Source organism: Cavia porcellus, unplaced genomic scaffold (assembly GCF_034190915.1).
Source record: "Cavia porcellus strain 051 isolate PalLab524CR breed Dunkin Hartley unplaced genomic scaffold, mCavPor4.1 scaffold_3, whole genome shotgun sequence".
Taxonomy (NCBI): Eukaryota; Metazoa; Chordata; class Mammalia; order Rodentia; family Caviidae; genus Cavia; species Cavia porcellus.
The window spans coordinates 82,136,417-82,163,539 of NW_026947486.1; the positions used below are offsets into that span (position 1 = coordinate 82,136,417).

General features: G+C 38.4%; 1 protein-coding gene across 4 annotated transcripts in view; it reads right to left on the bottom strand.

Annotated features, from left to right (window-relative positions):
- Cul4b (cullin 4B) overlaps nucleotides 1-26,860 on the bottom strand; it is a 53,595-nt gene extending 26,735 nt beyond the window's left edge. For 2 of the 4 annotated variants that reach the window (XM_023563237.2, XM_023563236.2), the window contains exons 1-3: nucleotides 26,791-26,860; nucleotides 5,149-5,691; nucleotides 3,099-3,214 (exon numbers count right to left, since the gene is read on the bottom strand). In XM_023563237.2, the coding sequence (XP_023419005.1) occupies nucleotides 3,099-3,214; nucleotides 5,149-5,691; nucleotides 26,791-26,851 (720 nt within the window). In that variant the 5' untranslated portion in view covers nucleotides 26,852-26,860. Of the gene's footprint in view, nucleotides 1-3,098; nucleotides 3,215-5,148; nucleotides 5,692-6,383; nucleotides 6,535-26,790 lie in introns of those variants that run through there. The other 2 variants (XM_023563238.2, XM_023563239.2) reach the window with 1 other exon arrangement.
- Nucleotides 26,861-27,123: the final 263 nt, after the last annotated feature.

Sequence of the window (27,123 nt, forward strand, 5' to 3'; positions counted from 1 at the left end):
ATTTAGCTCAGCTGCATAAGTGCCTGCCTTGCAAGCAGGCAGTCGTGAGTTTGATCCCCAATACTGATAAAAAAGGAAAAAGACAAAAAAAAAAAAAAAAAAAAAACACAAAACCAGGTGTGGCAGCACACACCTAAAATCCCAGCACTCAGATCACTGAGGCCAGCCTAGGGTACTAAGTGTATTCAAAACCAGCCTTCACTTAGAGACCTTGTCTAAAAAAATTAAATGTAAAAGACAGTGTTTCTTTATTGTAAATGCACTCTGAAAAGCATGCTCTTTTCTAAAGACTAAAACTTAATAGGTGGTACATACAACCTACCCCAGAGACTTCCATATGTAAGCTTTAAGGTCAAAAAGCAAAAATGGATTTTCATTCAGAAAAATTATGAATGAAGACATGCCAACAAGTATTTACCTTATAGAAACAGTGCAGTAAGGTTTGGAGAGCTTTTGTGTAACTAAAATTTTTCTGTATCATTCAATTTTAGGAGAGCACTTCTTAATTATATTTCAATGAATCAAAAACAAGAACCTGCATTATGAAGTAACTCCACCTCTTTATCTTCCTCATTGAATCTGAACATCTCAACATAATCTGAGAGCAATCCAAAGCAGCATTTATATCTGAGTGTGGCCAGCCTGAACTACATAGGGAAACCCTGCCTCAAAAAAGCAAAACAGTCAGATGAGGTGGCACCTCCCTATAATCCCAGTAGTTAGGAGGCTGAGGCAAGAGGAGGATCAATGCGAGTTTGAAGCCAGCCTGGATTACAAAGTGAGTTCAAGGCCAGTTTGAATCACATAGTGAAACCCTTCCTCAAAAAAGATCTAAATAAATAAATACCAAAACAAATAAAAACAAATGCTTCTGGATATGTTATAACAGGAACAGATGGTACTATGAAAAATGCAAACAGTGAAAAGTTATTGTATTTATAACTAGGCTAAAGAAACGCGATTGATGTCTGGCAAGCACTAGGTCGTGTGTTTGATTCCCGTAACAAAAGAAGCAACTGTATACAAAAGTAAAAACAAAACATGTAATCCAGGGCTGCTGGGGGTTTAGCTCAATGGCATAAGCGTCCACCTGGCAAGTGTGAGGTCATGAGTTCAATTCCTGGTACCACAAAAAACAAAACAAAATGAAACAAACAAACAAAAACATATAAGCCATAAACTCTTGATTAAACTCTAGAAATCAATTCACCTGGGCATGGTAGTGCACACCTGTAATCCCAGCACTACAGAGGCTGAGGCAGGAGGATCAGTGTGAGTTTGATACCAGCCTGGGCTACAAAGTGAGCTCAAGGCAGCCTGAACTGCAATGGTGAGACCTTGTCTCATAAAGAACAAAAAAAAAAAGAAAGAAAAAAATCAATCAATTCATCAAGGAGAATATCTTCAAATCAAACTGTTAGGAAAAACATTCAAAGTACAGAGGGTTCATTAACAACTACAGTCAATATCTGTTATAAATACAGAATATATGAAGTGCCACGTTGCTGAAATCAAATAAATTGTATAACAGCACATCTAAACATCACATACGTACACACATGACAATTTCTTTTCCTGAAGTAAAGCAATTTCATTGCTTCAAATGCAACACTACAGTAGTATATAAAGTGTTGTGTTATTAGTGTAGTAATATGGAGGAAAAAACACACTAGGAATTGAGCACTTGCATTTGCCTCCCTGCAAACTCTGGGCAGGCAGGGTATTTGGCTTACCTGAGAACTCAGTCTCCTTATCAATAAAATATGGGTAATTACTACAAATCTACTCAGAGTTTCTGGAATTTTTAAATGAAGTAACAGAGATGAATTTGCTTTGCAGGTGCTCACACATACTACATGAGGATACTAGACCAAATGCTCTCTGAAGGCTTCTCCATCTCTAGATCCACAATTCTACTTTTATTATTGTGCAGCTCAGGATCTACATATGTACTATACCAAAGCAGCCAATAAGGCAGACTTATCTTTACATAACAGCTTAGTATTACTGCTACCAGTTGACAACTGCATAGCTCCACTACTATCTGTTGAGCACTGTTCTCAGTGTTTTTCAGGCATTGACATTTAATTTTCACTGCAACATTAACTGGTGAACTCAACTGATATATTCCAAGTGAAAAAGCTTGACCAATACTAGCATCATCTTACATTTATTTATTACAGAGCTTCATTAAGTTGTTTTTTTCACAAACATTTTACTTGATTCTTATAAGCAACCTTGAAAGGGAGATACAGCAGCTATTATTTCCCCTATTTTACAGCGGAAACAAACAGACTTTAATATCTTGCCTAAAATCACACAAACAGCAGTTGAAATTAGATCCCAAACCTAAACCAGAGTTCATTAATCACAAGACTATATCTGCAACTAAAATATGAAAACTAAAATTACTGATACACTGAACCAATACAAGGTAGTCATCAATTGCTATATTCACAAGTATTTTTAATACCAAACTGCTAATGTAGTAACAGAAAACTGCTTCAATTGGTTGTGTCAAAACACAGTAGGTCAAGCTCTTGTGGGAGCAAAAAGTCTGAATCAGTTGTGCCAAATGCTTGACATATTTAACTTAAACATTTCAAGTAAATGTCTTGAGGCCTTTCCTATAGGTAGGTAACACAACAAAGCAAGTATTGTCCCAAGAAAAAAATTGGTCACAATGGAATGACAGGTCACAATAAATCATCTTTAGAATCTATGCTACAGGATTTGATTAAAGATAAAACCTCGGGGCCGGGGATTTAGCTCAGTGGCATAAGCGCCTGCATTGTAAGCAGGCAGTCGTGAGTTCGATCCCTGGTACCGATAAAAACGAAAAAGACCAAAAAAAAAAAGATAAAACCTCTATTATACCAAGGTATATATAACTGAATCCTTATCAGAAGGATCCAATTTGTATCCATATTTATGTGAGAATGTGTGGTCTGATTATAGAAGTACACTAATCAATGAAGGCATAAGTAGAAGGAAACCAGAGTACACTTAAGGACCCATTTCACAAAGTAAAAACCATATGCATCCCATCACAATTTACGTACAGTAAATCAAATCTGGTTATCCACACTAATCCATACCTGGTAGAGCTCTTCTAAATTGTACTTAATTGAAGTACTATTCTGGATAGCTTCCACTGCTTCTTTCAGTTTCTGCCATGTTTCATCTGTGTAGTTTTCTGGTAATTTAGGCTTATCTACATGACATGCAAAAGAATGGTATTACAATAAGTAGGATATAGTAAACAAAGATCCATGAAACAGAACAGTAATATTTTCAGGATGATTGTGATATAACTATTATGTCTAAATATTAACGCGACTACTACATTTAAACTCAATATAAAATTTAGAACGTCAGAATACTATTCAAGTTATATTGACTCATCTATTAAAACTGAAGGTGGGTTTTTAAAATTTCTTATTGATTGCAATGCTTCAAAAAATAATTCAAGCATGACACATGTAACAAACCTGATTTTATCCTATCACACATGAAAGCAAAATTCACATGAATCTTGTACCAGAGATTTAAAATACTGAGCAGCTACTATGTGAAGGTATTTTATAAACTTCTTAGTCTTCTCATCAATGCCCTAGGGTGTAATTAGTCCTATTTTACAACTCAGGAAACTGAGGCTGAAACTCAGTAAGCTTGTCCAAGGTCACCTCACTAGTCAATGGCAAAACTGGCATTCTAATTCAGGTCTGCTTAACCCTCAAGTTTATGCAGCATTTACAGAAATGGAGAGAAATATCTTAACTCAGGTTTTAAACTGTTTCTAAGCAGAATGGAATTTTTAAAACTTAAAACATCCAAATGAGTTCAAAACCTAGGCCAACATTTTCAGAGTGAAAAGAAGCCTCTTAGTCTAGGCTTTAAACTTCTTTGGCTAGCAATGAGTGATTTTTATAAATGAAAGCATCCAAATGCCTTAAGAATGTGTTTTTACTCTAGGAAGAAGAGAAAAATAAAGTATCTGAAATCAATTTGCAAATCCAATTAGGATTATAGTCCATGTCTTAAAATTTCTGCCCATTAAATCAATATATCCATAAGTGAAATAATGAATACATTTGTCAATTACAATTCATGTCCACTTCAGAAAGCTCTACTATTACACCAGAAAAAAATACAACTCTCTTGAGAACCTGATGGGAGTGACATAAAGAGTTAAAAACAAGACAAATACAATATGATAACTTGTGCTTGAGACAAAGCTGAACATATTCCTTATTTCTGCACTAAAGTTGAAGTATAGAGAATGTAATTTTTTCAAACTAATTGTTACTTTAGCTCATTCATTTATTTCACTAATAAACATTTTATCATCTATCACTGGCCAGTTAAGGGTGAAAAAGTCATAAAAATAGAAAAACATTCAACAGATAATAATTTTGCTCATATACTTTTTAAAGTGACTTTATTTGCGTCCATAATACTGTAACTCAGACATGTAACACATAACTCACACAACTCAAACACACCATAAGAAAATTTTCCTAAAAGCTGTAGAAAATATTATAAAACCCATGTTGGTAATGAAAAATGCAGTAACTAGTAGACTAGTGGTATGACTGTACACAGTTATTTTCATTTCCAAATTCAACTCTGGGAAGAAATGCAGAGATCCTATTTTCCTCCAAGTTTTTCATGACTATAGTACTCAACATTATAAAAACTATTTATAAATTTTATTTGAACTTAAGATCATTGCTACTTGCATTTCTAGAGACTGGAGAATGTGGCCTAGTGAGGCAGAAAAATAAAAATCTCAGTAGTGCCAAGGTTCACCATGAACCTGAAATAAATAACACTCTTTGGAATACACATTTTCTCACCTGTAAAACACAGATCATACCGTAGACTGTCAACATTGTAAGGAATAACAGACAGGTAAAACGGGTAAAGACTTAAAAAAACTGCACAGAAACACTCGTGTATGCTTCAACACAAGGATACTCAACACTCCTGGAAAATGAACCTCCACAAAAAAAGAAGAACTTCACTGATTAATGCATAGAACATTAGACCACCTCTATACTGCTTAACATATTAAACATAACAGAGCGCGTGACCGCTCAAGTGTCAAATCCTTAGAAGTTGATTATGAATTACAACCTTGGTTACCTTTAAAGTTCTTGATCACTAACTTCTTAGCTGAGCCAGGCTTGCTGTTAGCAAAGCTAGAGGCGGTAGTAGATTTGGCTAGGCCGTTTGCGTGATGTACCGAAGCAACAGAAGAGATTAATATACTCTTATTTTTAAGTTGCTGCTGCTGCTGAGATGTTGCAGCAGTTGGTGATGAGGCGGAGGAAGAGGAGGAGGATTCCTCAGCCATCTTCGCATCAAACCCTACAAACTCCAGGGTGTCTTCAAAACGCAGCTTCTTCTGTATCGGTACGTGGCTGGCAGCAGCCACGGGAACCCCCAGGCAGAAGGACGAGGTTGAAGGGGAAGCCGAATCCCTGGGTTGTAAAGGAGGAGTGGAAGAGGAGGAAGAGGTGGAATCAAAGTCTTCTCTCTCGTTACTACTGTTACTGCCGCTACTGCTGCTGCTGTTTAACTTTCTCTTCTTGGCAGAGGTGGGCGGAGTGGTGCTGGTATTACCATCAGTGGCAGATCTGACCTCCTGAGCAGCAGCAGCAGCTGAGGGATTGGGGGAAGAAAAACCTGTTGGAAACATGAAAATAGCGGGGTCAACAGGCAGAGGAGCATCAAAACCCTACGTTCATATGCCTGCGTGCGTGTAGGAGAGAAAGTGGCAATGCTAGAGGGGGGAGGGAAGAAAGAAGAGAGGAGAAACACAGAGGACAAGAAGCAAAGTGAAGGGGGAATAGGAGGGTTTGGGAAGGCGGATAGGCTGACACCAGGAGTGAGCAGAACGAAGGGGGGAGAGCGAATGAGGAGGCAGACAGGTAAACGGCCCTGCCGTCTCCTCTCCCCTGCTTTTCAATCTCTCCCCCCTTTCTACAGGAGCGACTCAGAGTCTACGAGGCTGCAGCTCCTCCTCCTTTTCTCCCTCTCTATGGGGGGGTGCTATAGTTGGGAGAAGGGGGAGGGGGAGAGAACCAGGTCTTGTTATTGTCAATAGCACAAGAGGCTAAAGATGGCGCCACTTCCGGTCACGCGGCACCGAGGGAGGGGCGGTGCCTCTCTCCGCGAGTCGGGGGGTGGAGAGGACTGCAGCTGCCTGAGGGGCGGTGGGAAAGAGACAGCTGAAGCGCCCGGGACGCTCACGTTAGACAGCTCCCGGTCTTGCTCCGTCTTCCCTTCCCTTTCGGGACCCCAGTCCCCAGACCCAGTGGTAGTTCCCACCCCTTCTTTCACAGTCCCCGCGCGGCTCCGCGCCGCAGTGCCCTTACCGGAAGTGACTGGGCAGATACTTTTCATAGTGCCCAGATCCCGAAGCCCCCTGGTCCGCAAGACTTGAGTGGGAGTGGGGGTGGGGGTAGGGGTAGGATGGGGTGGGGGTAGGGAAGAAGGGGTAGAGAAGTGGAAACGGGAGGGGCGGACCTTTGAGACACCTTCGGAGCTCCCGATTGGAGCTTTCTGGATTTAAGGCGGGTGGGAGGCAGGGGGGGCAGGGGGGCAGGGGGGGCGGGAGAAGGAGCGCCAAGGAGCCTGAAGGGAAGGGAAGGAGGTGACGGCTAGGGGCGGGATGAGCCAGCTGAGAAAAGAGACAGGGAGGGAGAAAAGGAGGGACTAAAAAGTAAAGGAACGGGAGAATGGAAACTTTGAAAGAGATAAGGAGCGGTTGCAAGGCGGCGGGAGTAAACCGAAATAGAGAAACACAATCATGCCATTATGCCTGCTGGGGAATGTAACGAAGTTAAAATGCAAAAGATGAAGAAAAACGGCTGAGTAAGAAAAGTTTTTGATTCAGTGGAGCAATAAATTGTTACTCTGTTATGTCAGTGACTACAGACCCAACACTAAATAGGGCCTGAATTTAGGGACTGTTCTCAGTATTAACAGCTGGACATCCTTTTACTTCCTACCCAGGAAGGAGTACCGAAGATGGCTAGCTAGAGTCAAAGGTTTGCTCTAAGGCCAAGAAGCAGCGCCCTCAGCACCTGTCCCAAGACCACCCTCCCTCTACTCCCACCCACTAGCCATTTACTCAATAATTGTAAACCAAACAATGCTAAGACCCACTTCCTTCTTTTACAAAATTTCACCCTACATACTGTCCCAAAGGAAACATTTTAGGAAAACTTGGGAAAAGTCAATTGTTTTCTACCTTTGTGTTCTAAGTGCCCAAGTTTTGCATTTGCCTGCTACTAAGAAAAAAAAAAACACTAGAGATTTGGCTAAATTAGCAACAATAAACCTTATAAACTCCCCGCTGGGAGTTTTTACTTAATCCTAGGTATTCTCATTGCAAGAGAAAGAAAATTAAATGCTGCCAACCTGTTGATCCACCTAACTGCATAAATATTCAACAAACGTAAAAAACAGAAATGTTTTCTGCAAAACGGAAAGGGCCATGAAAGGAAACGGGCAATTGAAAAAGATTTAAGATGTGTGATGTCTGCGTACCAACTCCCTAGAGGAATGTGATCACTATGTACTGCAAATAGTATTAATACATTTTTTTAAAAACCATATACCCAAACACGATATGCCAGAAATTATGTCAGGTCCCTGCCTTTAGAAGCCAGTGAGGGAATACCGTGTGAAAACTAACTTCTGTAACATCTAACACATGTACAAAGTGCTGTGGAAAGAGGCAAAACAAGATCCTTCTCCCCAAGGTGGTTCAGGCCTATAAACCCAGCCAGGACTCAGGACGCTGAGGCAGTGGGATTGCCTTGAGTTAGAGGCCAGTTTGAGTTACATAGTGAGTTCAAGGCGGTATGAACTACAAAGTGAGATCTTGTCTCAAAAAAATGTAAAATTTTTAAAAATAAGAAAAATTCCAGAGACCAGCCTTGGTGACACACTCCTATAATCCTAACGCTCTGAAGGCTGAGGCAGGAGAATCGCAAATTAAGAGCCTACTCTGGGAAATTTAACAAGTCCCTTTCTCAATTTTTAAAAAAGTATGAAAAGGGTTGGGGATGTAGCACAGTAGAAGGCACTGCATCAACTCTGTATCACTAAACAGATTTTTTAAAAGACAAAAGAAACCCAGTATGGTAGCACACCCCTGTAATCACAGCACTCTAGGAGACTGGGGGAGGAAGAGCCCAAGGTCCAGTTTAGTTTGGCCAATTTATTTAGGGAGACCCTGTCTCAAAAAAAAAAAAAAAAAAAAAGAAAGAAACAGGACATAGTGGTACACCCCTGTAATCCCAGCACTCGAGAAGCTGAAGCAGGAGGATCCCTACAAATTCAAGGCCAGCGTGGGCTACAAAGTGAGCACAAGACCAGCCTGAACTACATAGTGAGACTTTGTCTCTAAAAGCAAATGAGTAAATAAATAAATAAATATTAAAAGGACTAAGAATGTAGCTTAGTGCCAAGGCCCTAGGCTAAATTCCCAGTACTAAAACAGTATGTAAAAATAAAAAAGATGATTTTGGGTTTTTTGGGTGGGAAACGTGTTGTGTAAGAGTAAAAACTTATCAAATGTTCACTGAATGAAAATAAAAAATACTCTCTCTATGAGCGAGGATTAACTGGCTAATTTTCAGGTTATGACCAAGGTTGTTTTAATTAATATAGTTACATTTGTTACATTCCTTAGAATGATGTGTGGAAGTGCTGCCTACTTTTCAACTTACAAATATTAGTGCAATTGAAAGGGAACAGACATAAAGATAAGAGAAAGCTGCTTTTGCCATACAAAGATAAACTTTTAGACTGAACTAAAGGATAGCTGATGCCTGTTAATATTCGACTATATTCTAGAAATAATAGCTCCCACTACCCCATGGGGATCTAAATTGTTCCTCTTCAGTCAGCTGGGTTACATCAGAGTTCTCTAAGTTCAGACCCTTTGGCTCCTGAGCTCACTTGGAATGACCTAGTACTCTAATTTACTATTTAAGTTCTCTGTGAAATATCCTTAAGTGAGTTTTGGAGAAAAATTTTTCCTTTTTCTTTTTATGCGATTAATAATTATCTTCCTTTTGACATTTTATAGCTTCATTTTATTTTGTGCAAGATCCTCACATTTTAGCACATCTTAATGCAAATAAGTATTTTTATTAGTATATGTTTGTGATACATAATATTTACATTCTGCTTAGGGAACTGATGCATAGACATACTGCATCACTTTATTTTTGCTCCCCATTCGGGTCCGTCTCCTCTCCTGCCTTCTTCAGGCCTCCTTCTTATCTCCACAGTCTACACTTCCCTGTTTTTTTGCTTGCTTTCTTACCCTCTCATTTTGCTCCTTACTTTATTTCTATACTGCATTTCATGTATTAGAGAAACCACACAATATTTAAAATTCTATGTCTGGCGAGTATGGTGGTGCCTACCTATAACCCCAGTACTTGAGAGGCAAGGCAGGAGGATCACCATGAGGTCAAGGCTAGGCTGGTACACAATGAGTTCACCATCGATCTGAACTACATAGCAAGACCCTGTCTCAAAAAAAAAAAAAAAAAAAAAAAACCTTTCTATGTCTGATTTACTTCACTCAGCATTATGGTCTCAAGATGCACTCATAGTGGAGCATGGTGACACATGTATGTAATGCCAGGTAGGATTAGGTAGGATGATTGCTGCCAGTTTGAGGTCAGTCAGTGATTAATGATTTCAAAACCAGCCTGGGCTATGTAGCAAGACCTTGACTCAAAGAAAAAATCCATTTCCTACCAGTGAGTCAATTTACATTTTTTATGGTTCATTACTACTCTCCACTGTGTATGTAATCATATTTTCTTTGTCTGTTGATGGACATTTGGATACTTCCATATGATAACTATTATGTTATCATATGGAATATGTGGCTACAAACATGAATATACATATATCACTACAATATGATGATTTTAACTCTTTTGAAAAGATACCCAGAAGTACTATAGCTGGATCAAGTGCAATTTCTATTTTTAGTTTTTATAGAATTCCCATACTAATTTTCATAGTCATTGTATTGATTTATATTCTCATCAACAATGTAGAAGGATTCCTTTCTTCCCATAACACCACCAGCATTTGTGATTTTTTTTGTCCTTTTCTTTTTTATCGGTACCAGAGATCGAACTCACGACTGCCTGCTTGCAAAGCAGGTGCTTATGCCGCTGAGCTGAAATCCCCAGCCCCGAGCATTTGTGATTTTTTTGAGTTCGTGATAATAGCCATTTTGCTGGGCATGGTATATTGCACACATGTAATCCCAGGACTTTGGAGGCTGAGGCAGGAAGATCACTGTGAGTTTTGAGGCCATGAACAAAAAAATGGGAGGGTTTACTGGAGTGAGATGGAATCCCATGTTGTTTTGATTTGCATTTCTCTAGTGGCCAAAGATGCTGAACTTTTTTATGTAGTTACTGGCCATATCTACTTACGGTAAGTATCTACTCATTTTAATTTTCCATTTTTGATTTGGTCATTTATTTGTGAGGATTCTAATATTTTGTCTTCTTTAGATATTCTAGATATTAGTCCTTTATATACTCTAGATATTAGTCCTCTTTCTGGGAATTTTTCCCATTCTTTAGGGTTGTCTCTTCATGCTATTCATTGTTTCCTTTACTGTGCAGAATCTTTCTAATTAAACATAATTCCATTTCTTGATTTTTGGTATTTTTATCTTATGCAAATGGGATTTTGCTCAAGAAGTCCTTGCCTATGCCTGTCTTCAAGAGTTTTACCTATTTTATCTTCTAGAAGATTCAGTTTTTCTGCTTTTGGATCTAGATCTTTGCTCCATTTTGATTTGATTTTAGTACAAGATGAGAGATATAGATCTAGAGTCATTCTTCTGCACATGGATAACCAGTTTTTCCTGAACAATGTTTAAAGAACATGTATTACTGTATTAGTCCTTTTGCTGAAAATCAGCTGGCTGAAGGTGCTCGGTGTTGTTTCTGCATCCTATATTCTATTTCATTGGTCAATGTGAGTGTTTTTGTGTCAATATCATGCTATATTTATCATTGTAGCTTTGTAGTATAATTTGAAATGATATTGCCTTTTAATTTGCTCCTGTTGCTCAGGATTTCTTTGGCTATTCTGGTTTTTTTCTGGTTCCATGGAAAATTTAGAATTTTTTTATAGTTCTATAAAAATGCTGTTGGTATTTTGATTGGAAATACCTTAAATCTACGTATCATTTTTGATAATATGGCCATTCTGACAATATTCATTCGGCCTATCCAAGAACAGGTGATATCTTCCCATATTTTTTTGAGGCAGAATACTGCTCTTTAAATTAAGCTGACCTTAACTCATTCTGTAGCCCAGGCTGGCCTCAAACTTGAAATTGTCCTCCTGCATGCTGGGATTATAGGTGTGAGCTACCATGCCAGCATCTTTCCATTTTCAAATGTCCTTTTCAATCTCTTTTTCAAAGTACTGTTATCTTTGTTATAGAGGCCTCACTTTTTTGGTTAAATTCTTAGGTATTTAATTTTTAAACTACTGTGAATGGGACTGTTTTCTTTCTTGTTGGCTTCATCTTTAGTGTACAAGAACACTATTATATTATTGAGTATTGATTTTTTATTTATCACTTTGGTGAATTTATTAGCTCCAAGAATCTTTTGATAAAGTTTTTTAGATTTCCTGTGTATAGGATCATGCCATTTACAAATAGGATAGCTTAACTTCTTCCTTTTCTGTTTGAATCCCTTTTATTTCTTTTGCTTGTCTGATTACTCTGGTTAAAGTTTCAAGCCCTGTATTTAACAGGAGTGGTGAAAGTGGACACCTTGCCTTGTTCTGTATTGTATTATATGGTATGGTATGGTTTTTTTTGAGACAAGGCCTCACTGTGTAGTCCAGGCTGAGCCTTGAACTCACTAGGTAGCCCAAGCCAGTCTCAAACTCATGGCAATCCTTCTGCCTCAGCCTCACAAGTGCTGAGATTACAGGTGTGCACCACCATGCCTGGCTTTGTTCCTTATTTTAGAGGGAATGCTTCAGTTTTTCCTCATTTAATATTATATTGACAGTAGTTTTTTCATAAATCACTTTCATCAATTTGTGGTAAGGTCCTTCTATGCCTATTTTCTTCAACATTTTTTAATCATGGATGCATATTGGATTTTGTTAAAGGTTATTTCTGCATCTACTGAGATGATAATGTGATTTTTTTATCTTCTGCACATGTGATGCATTATTATATTTATCAATTTACTTTTGTTTTTGTTGAGATTTTTGAGGGCCTCACTGTATAGTTTAAGTCAGCCTCAGACTTTCAGCAATCCTCCTCCTTCAGCTTCCTGAGTACTGAGACTGCAGGTATGAACCATCACACATGGCTGGTTGAGGGTTTTTTTTTTTTGTCTTTGTCCTTTTTTTTATCGGTACCGGGAATCGAACTCACGACCGCCTGCTTGCAATGCAGGTGCTTACGCCGCTGAGCTAAACCCCCAGCCCCTGGTTGAGGGTTTTTCCATCTATGTTCATTAAAGAAATTCACCTGTAATTTTCTTTTTTTGTTGTTGAATCTTTTCCAGTTTTGGTATGAGGATAATGCTAGCTCTAATGCTAGCTCTGGCAGTGTTCTTTCATTTTTAATTTCATGAAAGGGTTTAAATATATAATCTTAGTGACTTTTTTAACATCCACAGTTTGTGGCACAAAACTTAGATATTACTGTATGATGTGCGAGAACCAGAACTTTGTTTCTTCTTGTATGTGTGTATACAAGAAGAATCCTCACATCAATTTAAAAGAAGAAAAACCTCCCATGTTGTCTTGTGAAGAATCAACTAATTGGGAAAGGCATGGTGGCATGCCCTGTAATCCCAGCACTTAGGGAGACTGACGCAGGAAGATTACAATTGGCAACTTGGTGAGACTGTTCTCAAAAAGGAGAGGAGGGAGGGGCTGGAGATTTAGCTCAGCGGCATAAGCACCTGCCTTGCAAGCAGGCAGTCGTGAGTTCGATCCCCGGTACCGATAAAAAGAAAAAAGACAAAAAATAAATAAATAAATAAAAGGAGAGGAAGGGTTGGGGCAATAAGAATGTCCTACAGGAGAAGGACCTGAGTTCTATCCGTGTGTGTGTGTGTGTGTGTGTGTGTGTGTGTTGACTATCAACTACTCAGGGATAGCTAAAACATAATCATTTATTTTACATATCTAGACATTTGCCAAACAGTTAAACACATTCTCAATATTAAAATATATTTTTCAATACTGAACTCACTAAACCCACAATAATCAAGATGTGTAATGTAGAACATCATACAATTATTACCATCATCAGACTAGATGAGGCACTTAATACATATTCCATGTAGTCTTTTATCTTGTGAGTCCAACTCATACCTTAGAAGCATTAATTAAACTTTGCAGAGTTGCCAGATGAGGTATAGTTATTATTGGCTTGCTGTTAACCAAGCTATTTATAAAAGAAGGTATACACATAAACAGATACAAATGAGGACTGTTTTCCTAATGTTTATTACCCTATTCCTGTATGAATTTCCCTAAAAAGGCAGAATGTACCCTGCTTTCCCTTGTTTGATCACTGACATTCCACAGCATGCTTGGTTTTTTTTTTTTTTTTTTTTTTTTTTTTTTCTTTTTTTTTTTTAATTTTATTTAAGGAGAAAAGAAAAAAAAGCAGAGAAAGGGTACAAGTTATACAGATTTGCAGAAAAAAAAATGAACAGTAGGAAATTACTAGTTAATGGATTACATATTGTCATCTTAGAAATAATTGTTCAAGTCACAAAATTAAAGCTTGTAAAGTGGACATTCCATCAATGATACTGCAAACAGTTCTGTTCAATGATCCAATAAAACTCTGTGATATCATTTTCTATCTTATACACTTAAATATACATGCACTTATATAGTACAGAGCACTTTCTTTTCCTCTCTTTTGTACAATGACTATTACACATTTTGGGTTTCATTGCTCCCATGGTTCTTATTACTTTTTTGGAAGAGAGTAAAACCAAATGTGACATAACAGAACAGAATCGGTCAAGTCAAAAGGGTGGACATAATACATAATGTGAAAACATAATACAAGGTGATCAACAATGGTTACCATAATGCCTCCCGCTATCTCTAATAGAATTGCCTATATTGTTAGTTACAATACAATTGAACAAAACTGTAAAGAATAAAACCGACAAAACCAAAACATTGGAGACATTGTAGGTCTTCAAAAATAGATAAAAGTCAATGAGAATGGGCGTTATAATGAATCTCATTATCTTCACAGCTGATGCCTAAATTTTCGAACCTGATACTATCCAGCAAAACAGAATGGGGGAACATCAGTTAAAAACCAGATGGTGAGAGTAATACAGGGCTTTAAATCGAGGTAATGGAAAGTCAAAGTGGGTTACTATAATATATCCTGCTATTTTTTTCCTTTATTTAAAAGGATAAAAATAAAAAAGTAAATAATGGAGTGGAGATTGAGATAAAAGAGGGCATAACAACGAAACAGCACAGATCAAAACATAACCATTTAAGCAGAATAGTGTTTCACCACCAGATAATCCTGACCTAAAAGTAGTTACCATATAGTCTCTTTCCTTGAAATCCTTGAGTACAACTTCGTATACTGTAGCATTAAGTATATCAAAACAATGTAAAACCATTCAAGAGAATGACAGCATTACAGAGTATTTAGAATCAACTAACAGAAAATGAACAATGGTTTCTGTATAATCTCCTTCTCTTTAAAAGGTTTTTGCTTATACTATCATACATAATAAAATCCAGTAAGATACAACCTATTTGGACCATTGGAGACAGAAGGACAAAAGCTAGATGAGACTTCAAAACAAGATGATACTAAATCAGTATTACCTATTAAGATGTCATTTTCTCCAAAATAGCTGTTCCTATCATCCAATCTTCTCTGCTTCATTTCTGTTGAGCTCTTATTCTGTCAGTAGCTGTCAGTTTGTCTTCTTCACTTTGTTCTCTGCTCCATTCGTTGTGGCCTCCATTATTTCTGGATTCTTTGTATTTTTCTTTTTTTAGAATATCCTGCAATACTCTCTGTAGAGTTGAATTGGTGGTTGCAAATTCCCCCAGTTCCTCTTTATCCTGGAAGCACCTTGTTTTTCCATCAATTTCGAGGGACAGTTTTGCAGGATATCTCAATCTTGGCTGGAGATTATTATCTTTCAAAGCTTGAATTATTTCCCCCCAAGCTCTTCGTGATTTGATGGTTTGTGCAGAGAAATCTGCTGTAATTCTGATGGGTGCTCCCTTGTAAGTGGTCTGCTTCTTGTCTCTGACAGCTTTTAATATTCTGTTCTTGTATTGAATTTCTGGAATTTTTATTATTATATGCCTGGGTGTAGCTCTGTTTGGGTTGTAGGTAGCTGGGGTCCTGTATGCCTCATACATCTGAGTATCTTTACCTTTTGCTAAATTAGGAAAATTCTCCTGGATTATTTCTGTGAGTAGCTTTTGTAGTTCATTTGTTTGTGTCCCTACTTCTTCTTTTATGTTCTTAATCCTTAAGTTATGGCTCCTCTTATCATCTTCTTGTCTTTGTATTATTGCTGTTTGTTTCTTTGTTATTTTTAAGAAGTTTTTCATTTCATTCTCCCATATTACAATTCTGCCCTCCAGTTCAGATAGTCTGTCCTTAGTTTCTTTCAAGCTGTTATGCCAGTCTTCGATAGACTTCTTAGTTTCTTGGTAGTCCCTTTGAACCTGCTTCACGTATTCTATGCTTTCCCTGTTTTCTCCATCAAACACTTCTCCCCTCTTTTTCTGTTCTTCCATTCCACCATCTGTTTTTTCTTGGGTGGTGCTTAGTATTTCTCTAACTATTTTGCATACTTCTAGCTTCAGGTCGTTGATAACTTCATTCCTGAATTGGTCTATGAGGCTCTCTATATGGCGCCTTATGTGTAATGGTGCGGTGTCTGTTATTGCCTGTTTCTCAGAATTGGGGGCCGAGGAGCCTTTCTTGTTGCTGCCTCTTCCCATATTCTCTGTTCCTTATATATGCAAGCTTATATGAGAGGCCCAGCTTCTCTCTCTGTCAGCCACAGCCTGATCGAATTGCGCCGGTTAGGTGTTTCCACTCACTGCTGCACACCAGGCAGCCTACGCGGGTGCCCGCCCCTCCCGGCCTCCGTCAGGCTCTGGGATCTGGGTTGGGCCAGCCTACGGGGTCCGCCGGCAGCTTCACGCAGGCCAGGCACTTTTCACCAATCCCGCCCGACAGGGGAATGTGTGGCTGGAGTCGCCAGCGCACCCTGCTCCCACAGGACTGCCCGGGCCCAGAAAGTCCGCTGGAGTCAAACTGTGGTGGAGTGTCAGTTTCTCTCACTCACCTCGCCACAAGTCAGAACATGCCTCCTTGCCTGTCCTGTTTTCGACTACGTTCACAGACTCCCGTTCTCGTAGTTTCCGTGCGTCTCTCTCCTTGCCGAGCCGACATAGAGGCAGCCAGCCACCGCGCGGCGGGAAACCCAAATGGCGTGGGGTCCAGCCTCAGCAGCGAGGCTTTTCTGTTCCTGTTTTAGCACCAGGACTGCATTCCAAGTTGGTTTCTCTCAGCCGAGTTCGTTCCTGAGTCAGCAGAGCATAACTCCACCTGCTTATGTCTCTTTAGTCCGCACCATACCTGGCTTCTGAGCCTAGTTTTCAGAGAGCCTCCGGTAGTTGCTGTTATCTGTCCGCCATGTTCTCCCGGAAGTCAGCATGCTTGGTTTTATGTCTTCTCCAGATATCTCACAGAAGGGGCTGGCCAAAGTAAAGCCTCCCCGGAAGCCTTGCTTTCCACTGAGTGGGATTTTTTTTTTTTTTTGTCTTTTTGAGGCTGGGTCTCTCTATGCAGTTCAGACTGGCCTTGAGCTCACTTTGTAGCTTAGGCTGGTCTTGAACTCACAACAATCCTCCTGCCTTAGCCTCCCAAGTGCTGGGATTACAGGCGTGAGCTACCACGCATAGTTGTGAGTAGGATTTTCCTTAAAAACATTAAACAATAATTTATAATCCCAGCACTCTTGAGGCTGAGATGGGAAGGTCATCAGTTTGAATGCAGCCTGGGAAATTTAGCAAATATCTCAAAATGAAGCATAAAATAAAAGGGCTGGGGATATAGTTCAGTGCAAAGGCCCGGGGTTCAATCCCAAGTACCACCCCCAATATACAGGTGTGCACAGAAGCATGCACACACACATACACACACACACACACACATACATACATACACACACACACACACACACACACGCGCACACACACACACACACACACACACGCACACACGCACACACACACACAAAGGGAGAGACTGCTTGCTCAGGAGATCCACCCAGCATATTCCTGAAGCAAGCGCAGTATAAGATTGTGTCAAGAAAAAATAGGTGGGGTGAGGTAATACATAGCTGTAATCCCAGCAACTCTGGAACCTGAAGCATGTGAGGATCAGGAGGATCACAATTTTGAGGCCAGCCTCAGCAATTTGAAACCTTACCTCAAAATAAAAATATAAAAATGCCCAGGGAGTCAGAGGGCTTGCCTAGTACGTACTAGGGAAGGAACAGCTGGGTAAAAAGTAGTCTATTTTCTACATCCACTTTTTCATTTAGATTATTATATAGATTAATGGGTTTCATTTTGGCAGATTCATACATGTACATAACATACTTTGATCATTTTCACTGTCTCCCATAAGCCCCTTTATCAGTCTATATTTTGAAGAAACATTTCTGAAGCATGGAAATACAAAAAAGGCAAACCAAGCAAGCCATGCAGAGATTCTAAAGCTTTATCATAGTAAGGGTTACGTTATGCTATCAACAGCAGGGTGCTGCTATGGGATGAGGAAATGAAGCTCATGCAAAGAAGACCCAGTTGCCTGGTATAGTAGTGCACCCTGTAATCCCAGCATTCGGGGTTGCGGCAGGAGGATCTCTGCAAGTTCAAGGCCAGCCTGGACTACACAGTGAGTTCAAGGCCAGCCTGAACTGCAATAAAAAAAAGATTGCTATAACTTGCATGTAGATGTCCCCCCATAGCTTAGGTGGTCATAGGTTGAGCTTTTGCAGAGGTAGATGGATAGATCAAGAGTGTGTGACTGATTCATGGTGCAATGCTGGGATTTAGGATGTGTGATTACTAAATTGGCCTACTGATGGGTTTGTTGCCATCATAATTCCAGTAGTCTAGATAGAGTATAAAAGGGGCAGAAAGATGCTGATAACTCTCTTTGTATTTATTGCTACCTTCTGCCCACCATGAACTATTCTCCTCTGCAAATCCACCCTACCTTGGAGCCAGCCAATTACAGACTGAAACCTCTATAAACTGTGAGCTAAATAAACTTTTCCTCCCTTAACTTTGAGTGTGCGGTATTTTGTTTTAGCAATGAGAAAAGTAACTAAGACAATGATCCAATTATATGATTTGAATTAATCCTATCCTGAGTTTCCTTTATAAATGCAAGGAACTTAGTAACAGATGCTAAACCTTTAAGTGCTAAATAAAATATAAATAGGTAACACAAACCTCATATTAAACAAAACCTTTTATCTTCAGTGTAAAATGATTTTGATAACCTAACTTTGACATTGTACATCAACCATTTGAGCTTGGCCCAAGCTCAGAAATTTTTATCTGCCATTCCTGTGCACCATCTAGAAAGCCTACTGAGGAGCTAACAGTTAGGAGCAGGCCATTTCCCATGTAAGTCTGGAAGCAGAGATCCAGACAAGCCGCAGATTACTTATCCTTTTTTTATTTTGAAGACGGTAAAACAGAACAGAACAGAACAAAGCAGATCAGAGGAAAACAATGTAAGTGACACAGAATTTAAAAGCAAGACAACTCAGAGATCAACATAGGGTACCATAATGTCCATTGTTTTCTTCTAAATAGTTGTCCATATCTTCACACACAATGAATTCAAACAAGATAAAATAGTATAAAACTGATCAAACAAAACAGTGAAAGCATTACAGGCCTTCAAAACCAGACAATAGGGAAATCAACAATGGCTACCATAATCTCTCTTGTTCTCTTCAAAATAGCTATCCATATCTTCATATCTAATGAAATTAAATAATACAAAACAGACTAAAACCACTCTAAACAAAGAATAAAAGCATTACTAGATTTCACAGCATGGCCATAGGAAATCAGCAATGGCTACCATAATGTCTCTTTTTCTCACAGTAGCTGTTCATATCATCATGTATAATACAATCAATTCTCGTAAACTGTCTAGGAGAAGTTCTAGGCATGAATAAGCCTCTGTATGTACATCTATCCTTTCTGCATTAGAGGGAAAAACAAAACAAAACAAATTACTAGAAAAACAAGAAATAAAGATAAATAACAATAGCAAAGAGCCCAAAGCAATGACAATCTATGCTTTCAAAGCAAGGTGGTAGAAACATAACTAAGGTTGTTATTTTACATAGTAATCAGAAGAGTTTCTCAGATTACCAGACACAAACATGCAGAATTGATCCAATCTTGTGAATGTTAACTGTTTTGCTCCAGGAACTAATAAAATTAGTAGCATGACCATCTTAGCTATCTTAGGTGAGATTACTTATCCTTTTGGTACTGCCAAGCACTTGCATAATGCATTTGTTGGGCTTGTTTTTAACCTTCTGTTCACTTTATCAGTGACCCTCATGGGCATTTCATGTACCTTCCCCAACTCTACTTAATTTACTGAAGTTAACCCTGAGCGTAACTCAGGCAGCACGATTAAGTATTGACTACTCTGAACATTGCCCCAGAAAGCCTCATTTCAACCAGTCAATTTGTGTATTGAATAAACTTGATAAAATTTTTTTTATATTTTGTTATATTATCTTATAAAAATATTTAATTTTGGCCAACCTGTATTTAAATAATTGGACTGGTAAGTGGTTAATGCTGGGTCTATTCTCATAAGCAAAAGGCCAATTTAGGTTAACACCTCCTGCTCACAACTCTGACTACAGAATAGTATCACTTGTAGGTGGGAAGCTGAAGCAGGAGAAACATTGCAAGTTGAAGACCAGCTTGCGCTACAAAGCGAGTTCAGAACCAGCCTAAACTGCATAGTGAGACCCTGCCTCAAAAATATCCCCCACACAAAAGAGAATCACCTGTGGAATTCTTTTTAGGTACTAGGAATTGAACTTAGGACTTTGCGCTTGCCAAACAGGTGCTTATGCCACTGGGCTATACCCCCCAGCCCAATCTGTGGAATTCTTAAAAATGTTTGCGCTGGTCCAAATCTAGCCCAATTCAATCAGAAGCTGTCTGTGTAGGGCTTCAATTATCAGCATTTTTAAGAAGTTTGTCGGGTGATTTCACACTTCTAAGGCTGAGAGACCAAAACTGTAGGTAAAGCAAGTGTTCCTTGTGACTAGAATGGGGTTGACAAGCTCTCATTCTCCCTCCTCCCTTTAATGCCTAAAATTGAACTATTATCTCTCTACTCCCTCAGTAAAACACGGCCTCCTTTGTATGGAATCTCTTTTTCAAATACAATTTAGCCAAGGAGTCCCAGTTCTTAAGATTAGTGCTTGGGGAGGCGGGGGTGTAGGTTCCAGAAGTTCTGGAAAGTGAGGCTAACCAAAGTAGAAGGCACTGCAGAGAAGAGTGAGGAAGGTAAGGCTGCCAAAAGAGAAGGAAAGAATGTGTTAGCTCAGTGGCATAAGCACCTGCCTTGCAAGCGTGTGGTTGTGAGTTTGATTCCTGGTACCGATAAAAAGAAAAGAAAAAAGAGAAGGAAAGATTGCTGAGAATACATATTGCTGACCTGACATTGTTGGTTAGGGGCAACCCTGCTTCTAATGACTACATAGTCAGGGTCTAGTGAAGTCTGACACTTTATCTCATCTGAAAAAATCACATGAAAAGAAATTTAGCATTAAAGAAAATTTAGTTTTTCATAATAAGCAAAGCAAAAAGCAGACATTGGGAATATAGGTTTAGGGTAGTGGCTGCGAACCTGTGGCACACATGCCACAGCTGGTTATTTGTTATCACTGAAAGCTCTAAAAGGTTCCCCATGGCTGCTTTACAGCTATCTGGAAATGCCCAACTTTTAAATTATCACTCAGTGTTTGGAAAATTTTAATATGAAGGCATCTATCTTTTCCTGATTCTATTAAATGTTCTTTATTCCAACAGCATTATTTCTCTTGCCAATTCAGTTTAGTCATTCAACAAAAAAATGTATTTAGGGACTACTCTTGGCAAGCAATGGTTGTAGATGCTGTGAGGGAATACTGAAGTAATGCAAAATTCCTCTTGACTTTAGTGTCTTTGAAAGCACTTACACAATCTTAGTTTATCCTCATAACTGCACATGAGACAGGTCAGGCACAATCTCTGTTTTGCACATGAAGATGTAAAGGGTGTAGAATTGCACAGCAAAGGTCATCAAATTTCTTACCCAAGTCACAAAGCTCACAGACTTTAATTCAGTTATTCACTAATGTCCAATACATCACCTCTCATACCTTATAGCTTATTAGATATGCTTTAAAATAGTCTCAAGAAGTTGACAATTTAGAAAAGACTCACCAGGAGAAAAAAAGAGGGGACCAAAATAACCCCTTTATTGAGATGAGCCACATCACAGCACCCAAAAGGAGACCAAGCTTGCATGCAGGCCAACCCATCATCCAGAAGGTAGGACAAAGCAGCAGGTGAAGTGCACTTCAGCTATCAGCCCATGCCTTGACTGGACGCTCAGCCAAGGGCTAATCATCACAGGAGGCAGAAATGGGTTTCTTCTCCCCGCCAAATCCAGGTCACTGAGTATACAAAGACAACCCTTGTCCTCAAACAGCTCTCAACTGACCTAGTGGGTGAGGCTGACAATTACAGGACAAAGTAATAAAGGCCACTATGGGGAAAAGAATTAAGATGCGTTATGCGCATGTACTAACTTCCCATTTTGAATGTAATCATTATGTACTGCAAATTTATTAATAAAAACAAATTTTTAAAAAGGCTGCTATGGGAATACACAAGGAGGGACTCCTGGCCCTGCTAGGCTGAAGGAGTGGGGTGAATTAGGGAAAGGGGAGAGAGTTAATAACTTCCAGAGAAAGAACTTCAACTTAAAGCCCAAAGGGAAAGTAGAATTATCCAGGCAAAGGAATAAAAGGGAGCAGGGGACACAAAGGAGGAGGATAGGGGACACAGTGAAATTGTGAGAGAATACAACGTATTCAGGAAATTGTAAAGAGACTGGTTAGTAGGGGACAGCTTCAGTCCTAACCAGACTCTAGACAGCTAAGAAGGGAAATCAAGGCATCATCCTAATCTCAAATCAGGTATAGCAATTCCTTTGTCATTTAGCACCCAATCATTTTATTTTATTTTATGTTTTGGTACAGGGATTGAACCCAGGAGTTTTACACAGAGCAACATCTTCAGCCCTTTTTCATTTTGAGATTAGGTCTTACTAAGTTGTTTAGTTGCTCAGGCTGGCTTTGAACTTATGATCCTTTCTGCCTCAGTCTTCAGGAGGGCCAAGACTACAGGTACATGCCACGAAGCCCAGCTAGCACCAAATCTTCATTGTATACTGTACCTGCTGTTGGACCTATGGCTATAGATAAAACTGCTTGCCTTGAACCACAGTGGTTTAGGAAGTAAACTTACAGGTTGGGCCAGTCCTCAGCTGTACAAACTGGGAATTTGAAAGGCAGGAGGGCATGAAACATGTAAAATAAGACAAGAGTGTACCTGGTAACATGACCACAATACTGGACAGTATTACAGGAATTCAAATAAATTAATCCAATGTTTGTGAAACTATAGTTCACAGACAAAACTTAGCCATTTGCCTGTTTGTGTAAATAAAGTTTTAGGGGAATATTGCTATCATGATTTGTTTACATTTTTTTCTGTGGCTTCTTCTATGCTTAAAAAAAGAAAGAAGGTAAGTTCAGAGTTGTGATAGGCCATGTGATCATATGATAAAACATTTTGGTCATGTCCTTTACAGAAAAACATTGCTGATCCTTGCAATTGAATATACCAAATGCTAAAAATAGAAGATTTGGAAAATGTTTAACAGTTATAAGTAAAAAGGAGAAAGTGATTTAAAACATGCTAAAGAATTTTCTATTAGTGGTCTGCACCACCTCTAACACGGATGGCCAGAGGGTGGGCATGGTGGCACACAACTAAAATACCAGTACTTGGGAGGCTGAAGTAGGAGGATCACTGCAAGTTAGAGGCCAGCCTGGGCTATAAAGTGAGTTCAAGGCTAACCTGAACTACATAGCAAACCCATAACAAAAACAAAACGAGGATGGCAAAATAATATTCTTTGGTAGGAGAATGGCTAAATAAATTGTGGTACAGTTAACATACAAAAAAATATTATACAGAATTTTAAAAAATAATTACAGCACCAAGCATAAGTCTCAGAAACAATTTTCAATGAAAACAACAAATCATAGGATACATACCATTTGGTAACATTTTTATAAAGCACAAAAATAAGAATTTATAGGTACAAAATGTAATAAAAACTATTAAAATATAGAAAGGAAGTATTAAATACAAGATCCAGGATATGATGCCCATGGTGGCACATACTTATAATCCCAGGAGGACCATATGTTCCAGCCCAGCCTAGGCAATTTATTGACTTTACAAAACCTTGTTTCAAAATATTTTACAAAAGAGTTGAGGTGGGTGGGGGAGTTACCTGGGGTATATCTCAGTATGAAGGCCTTGGGAATCAATCCCAGTAATGACAAAAAAAGAGAGACAAGACAGACGGACAAACCTGGGGTAGGTTTGGAATAGGGAACTTCTTTGAGGGAAATGTGAAATGTGAGGGTAAATTTTAAGGAAAAAGAGACAGAGAATTTAGGTAGATTTGAAAGCATTGGTAATGTTCTAGTTCTTAAAACTAATGATGGGGGCTGGTCCGATGGCAGTGGGTTATCAGAACTTATTAACATTAGTGTCACTAAAGTTGGTATACCACCCCTCCCCCACTTCTAAATTTGACTGGCTTAAAAAAAAAAAAAACTAATGATGGGTTTGTGAATGTTTTTTTATTATTATTATTATTATTATTTTGTCTTTTCTTGAGATGGGGTCTCACTATGCAGTTCGGGCAGGCCTTGAGCTCACTTTGTAGCCCAGGCTAGTGTCGAACTCGCAATGATCCTCCTGCCTCAGCCTCCCGAGTGCTGGGATTATAGGCGTGAGTCACCACACACCACGCCTGGATGAATGTTTTATTATTATACTCCATAAATTTCATGCCACACATATTCTTTTGGGGGGTACAGGGGGATCAAACTCACAACCTCATGCATGCCAGGCAGGCACTTGTGCCACTGAGCTAAATTCCCGGCTATCACACACATTCTTTTATAGGAATTAAAATTTCATTTTAAATTTAATTTAATTTCCTCTATTTTGAGACATTTGACTTTTTCTATTATTTTACAACTACAAACATGCTACAGTAAACATCTATAACACCAACTGGGAGCCAGGGTGGTGGTGCACACCTGTAATCCCAACACTCGGGAGGCTGAGGCAGGAGGATTACTGCAAATTTGAGGCCATCCTGGGCTACAAAGTGAGTTCAAGCCCAGTCTGAACTACAGTAAAACACTATCTCAAGCTGGATGTTGTGGTACACTCCTGTAATCCCAGCAATTGGAGGGCTGAGGCAGGAGGATCATTGCAAGTTCGAGACCAGCTTGGGCTGCAAAGTGAGCTCAAAACCAACTTGAACTGCATGAGCAGACCCTGTCTCAAAAGACAAAGTACAAACAAACAAAAAACCTGTACCTCAAAAAGAAAGAAATATAACATAGATTGTTGCACATTTATAAAACTACCAATAAAAATACAGTATTCCTGAAGATATAATTAAGAAGTGTAATTTGGCCAAGCAGGAGGTATATGTAAAATTCTGATAAATTTCCACATTATCCTTTAGAAATGCTGTGCCATGGAGAAGGGAATGCAAAAATAATATGCATATACCAATAGCAAATACACATATGAAAAAATGTTCAACCTCACTGATCATTTGAGAAATGCAAATTAAGACAGCATTACGATTCCATCTCATTACAGAAAGAATGGCTATTATCATGAAATCAACCAGTAACAAACGCTGGCAAAGTTCTGAGGAGAAAGGATTCTCTCTGGCAGACATGGTGGTAATCTTCTTCATGTCTTCCCAAAACATTTAAAAGCATCATACCACAGTGATATATGTATACACATGTTTATATCAGTATTATTTGCAATAGCTCAATCTTGGAAACAGCCCAAGTGACCATCAACCAATGAATGGATAAAGAAAATGTGGTTTTTATATACAACAGATTACTACTCTACCATAAAGAATGATAAACTTGGGACATAAAATGGATAGACTTTGAGATCATACTTTTAAGTGAAATAAATGAAACACATATTTCAGTAGCGTATTGTTTCTCTTGTGTGAGAAACCAAAAGTGTAAATAAGGACCAAAGTAGATAAGAGATTTTGGGAAATGGGAAGAAAACAAAGAAAAAATGGAAACAAAGGTTTTGTAAATAACGGAAAAATAGGCTGAAGAGTGGGAAGGGAAACAGGGAAAAAAGAATCAAGATATATTGTGCACAGGTACAAATTTCCTACAATGAAAATCATAATTGTGTATACCAAACATGCACCAATAAAATTAATTTTAAAAGATAATACATGTACCAACTCTTCATGATGAAGGTAAGCATTATGGACTGCAAACATCAAATAACAAAATTAAATATTGGAAAAAAGATCAGAATTAAAAATAAAGAACACCACTGGGTGTGGTGGTGCACACCTGTAATCTCAACACTTGAGAGGCTGAGGCATGGAGATTTGCTGTGAGTTCGAAGCCAGCCTGAGCTAAAAAGTGCGTTCAAGGCCAGCCTGAACTATATAATGAGTGAGTGAAACCTTGTCTCAAAAAAAGATAAGAAAGAAAAAAAGAAAGGAAGAAAGGCAAACAAGTAAATTACACCCAATTAAGCACCAAAAAAAACGTGTAGCCACTAAATGCTATCTATGAAGATACTAGATAATAGAAGGAATATTTGAGATATAAATATATGTGAAAAGTTAAAATCTAACCTTATAATGGCCTTGACCATTGTCAAATAAAATTATGTCTGCATATGTACAGAAACTTTAAAAATATCATTCACACACTATGTTATTTTAAAAAGATATCCTTAATTATTTTTATAGTATAGATTACATAATTAAAATACAGAATAAAAATTAGGCTATTAAAAATACTGTGCCAATTCGTAACTCCATCTTCTGCATGAATGCTGATTGACACATCCCCTTAGCAACGAATTTGAAGTTTTTGCCAAAATGTTACTTGAATGCATTTTCACAGTGAAACAACAATCCAAATAAGTGCCCTCTTGATCAGTTATCCCCTAATTCCAATTCTCTTTGGAGGAACTTATTCTACTTGCTAGTTTTTATTGTTTAATTATATTTGATGTTCTTGGGAATAATATCTTAATAGTTTACTCAAATTTCTTAAACATATTAGTAATTATTTCTCTAATTATTAATACATGTTTGCAATATATAATGATTACGTTCATAATGGGGAGTTGGTACATGCACATAACACATCTCAATTCTTTTTACTCCCCTCTTTTTTCTTTTTACAACTATTTATAATTAACCATAAGTTTTACTAGTTAACTCACCATTTCCTTCTAAATTGGACCCATCCTCACTCTTTTCATCTGATCCAGTTGAGTGTGACATCTTTTAGGTCTATGTTAGAAAACAGAGAATTTACTTTTATCACAGCCTACCTTCTATATCTATAGAGTATTATGGACTCACTATTTTTTCAACCAATTATCTCCTATTTGTTTCATAACTTCAAAAAATTCTCATTGATCTGATCATACCCTTCCCTTTTATCCTTTGTTTTTTGTTTTTTAGGAAAAAAACATATTTGATCAGACCAACATTTTAAGTTGGAAGTCGGAAGCACTTTTTTAAAATTACAATGGCTTGTACCCCAACTAACT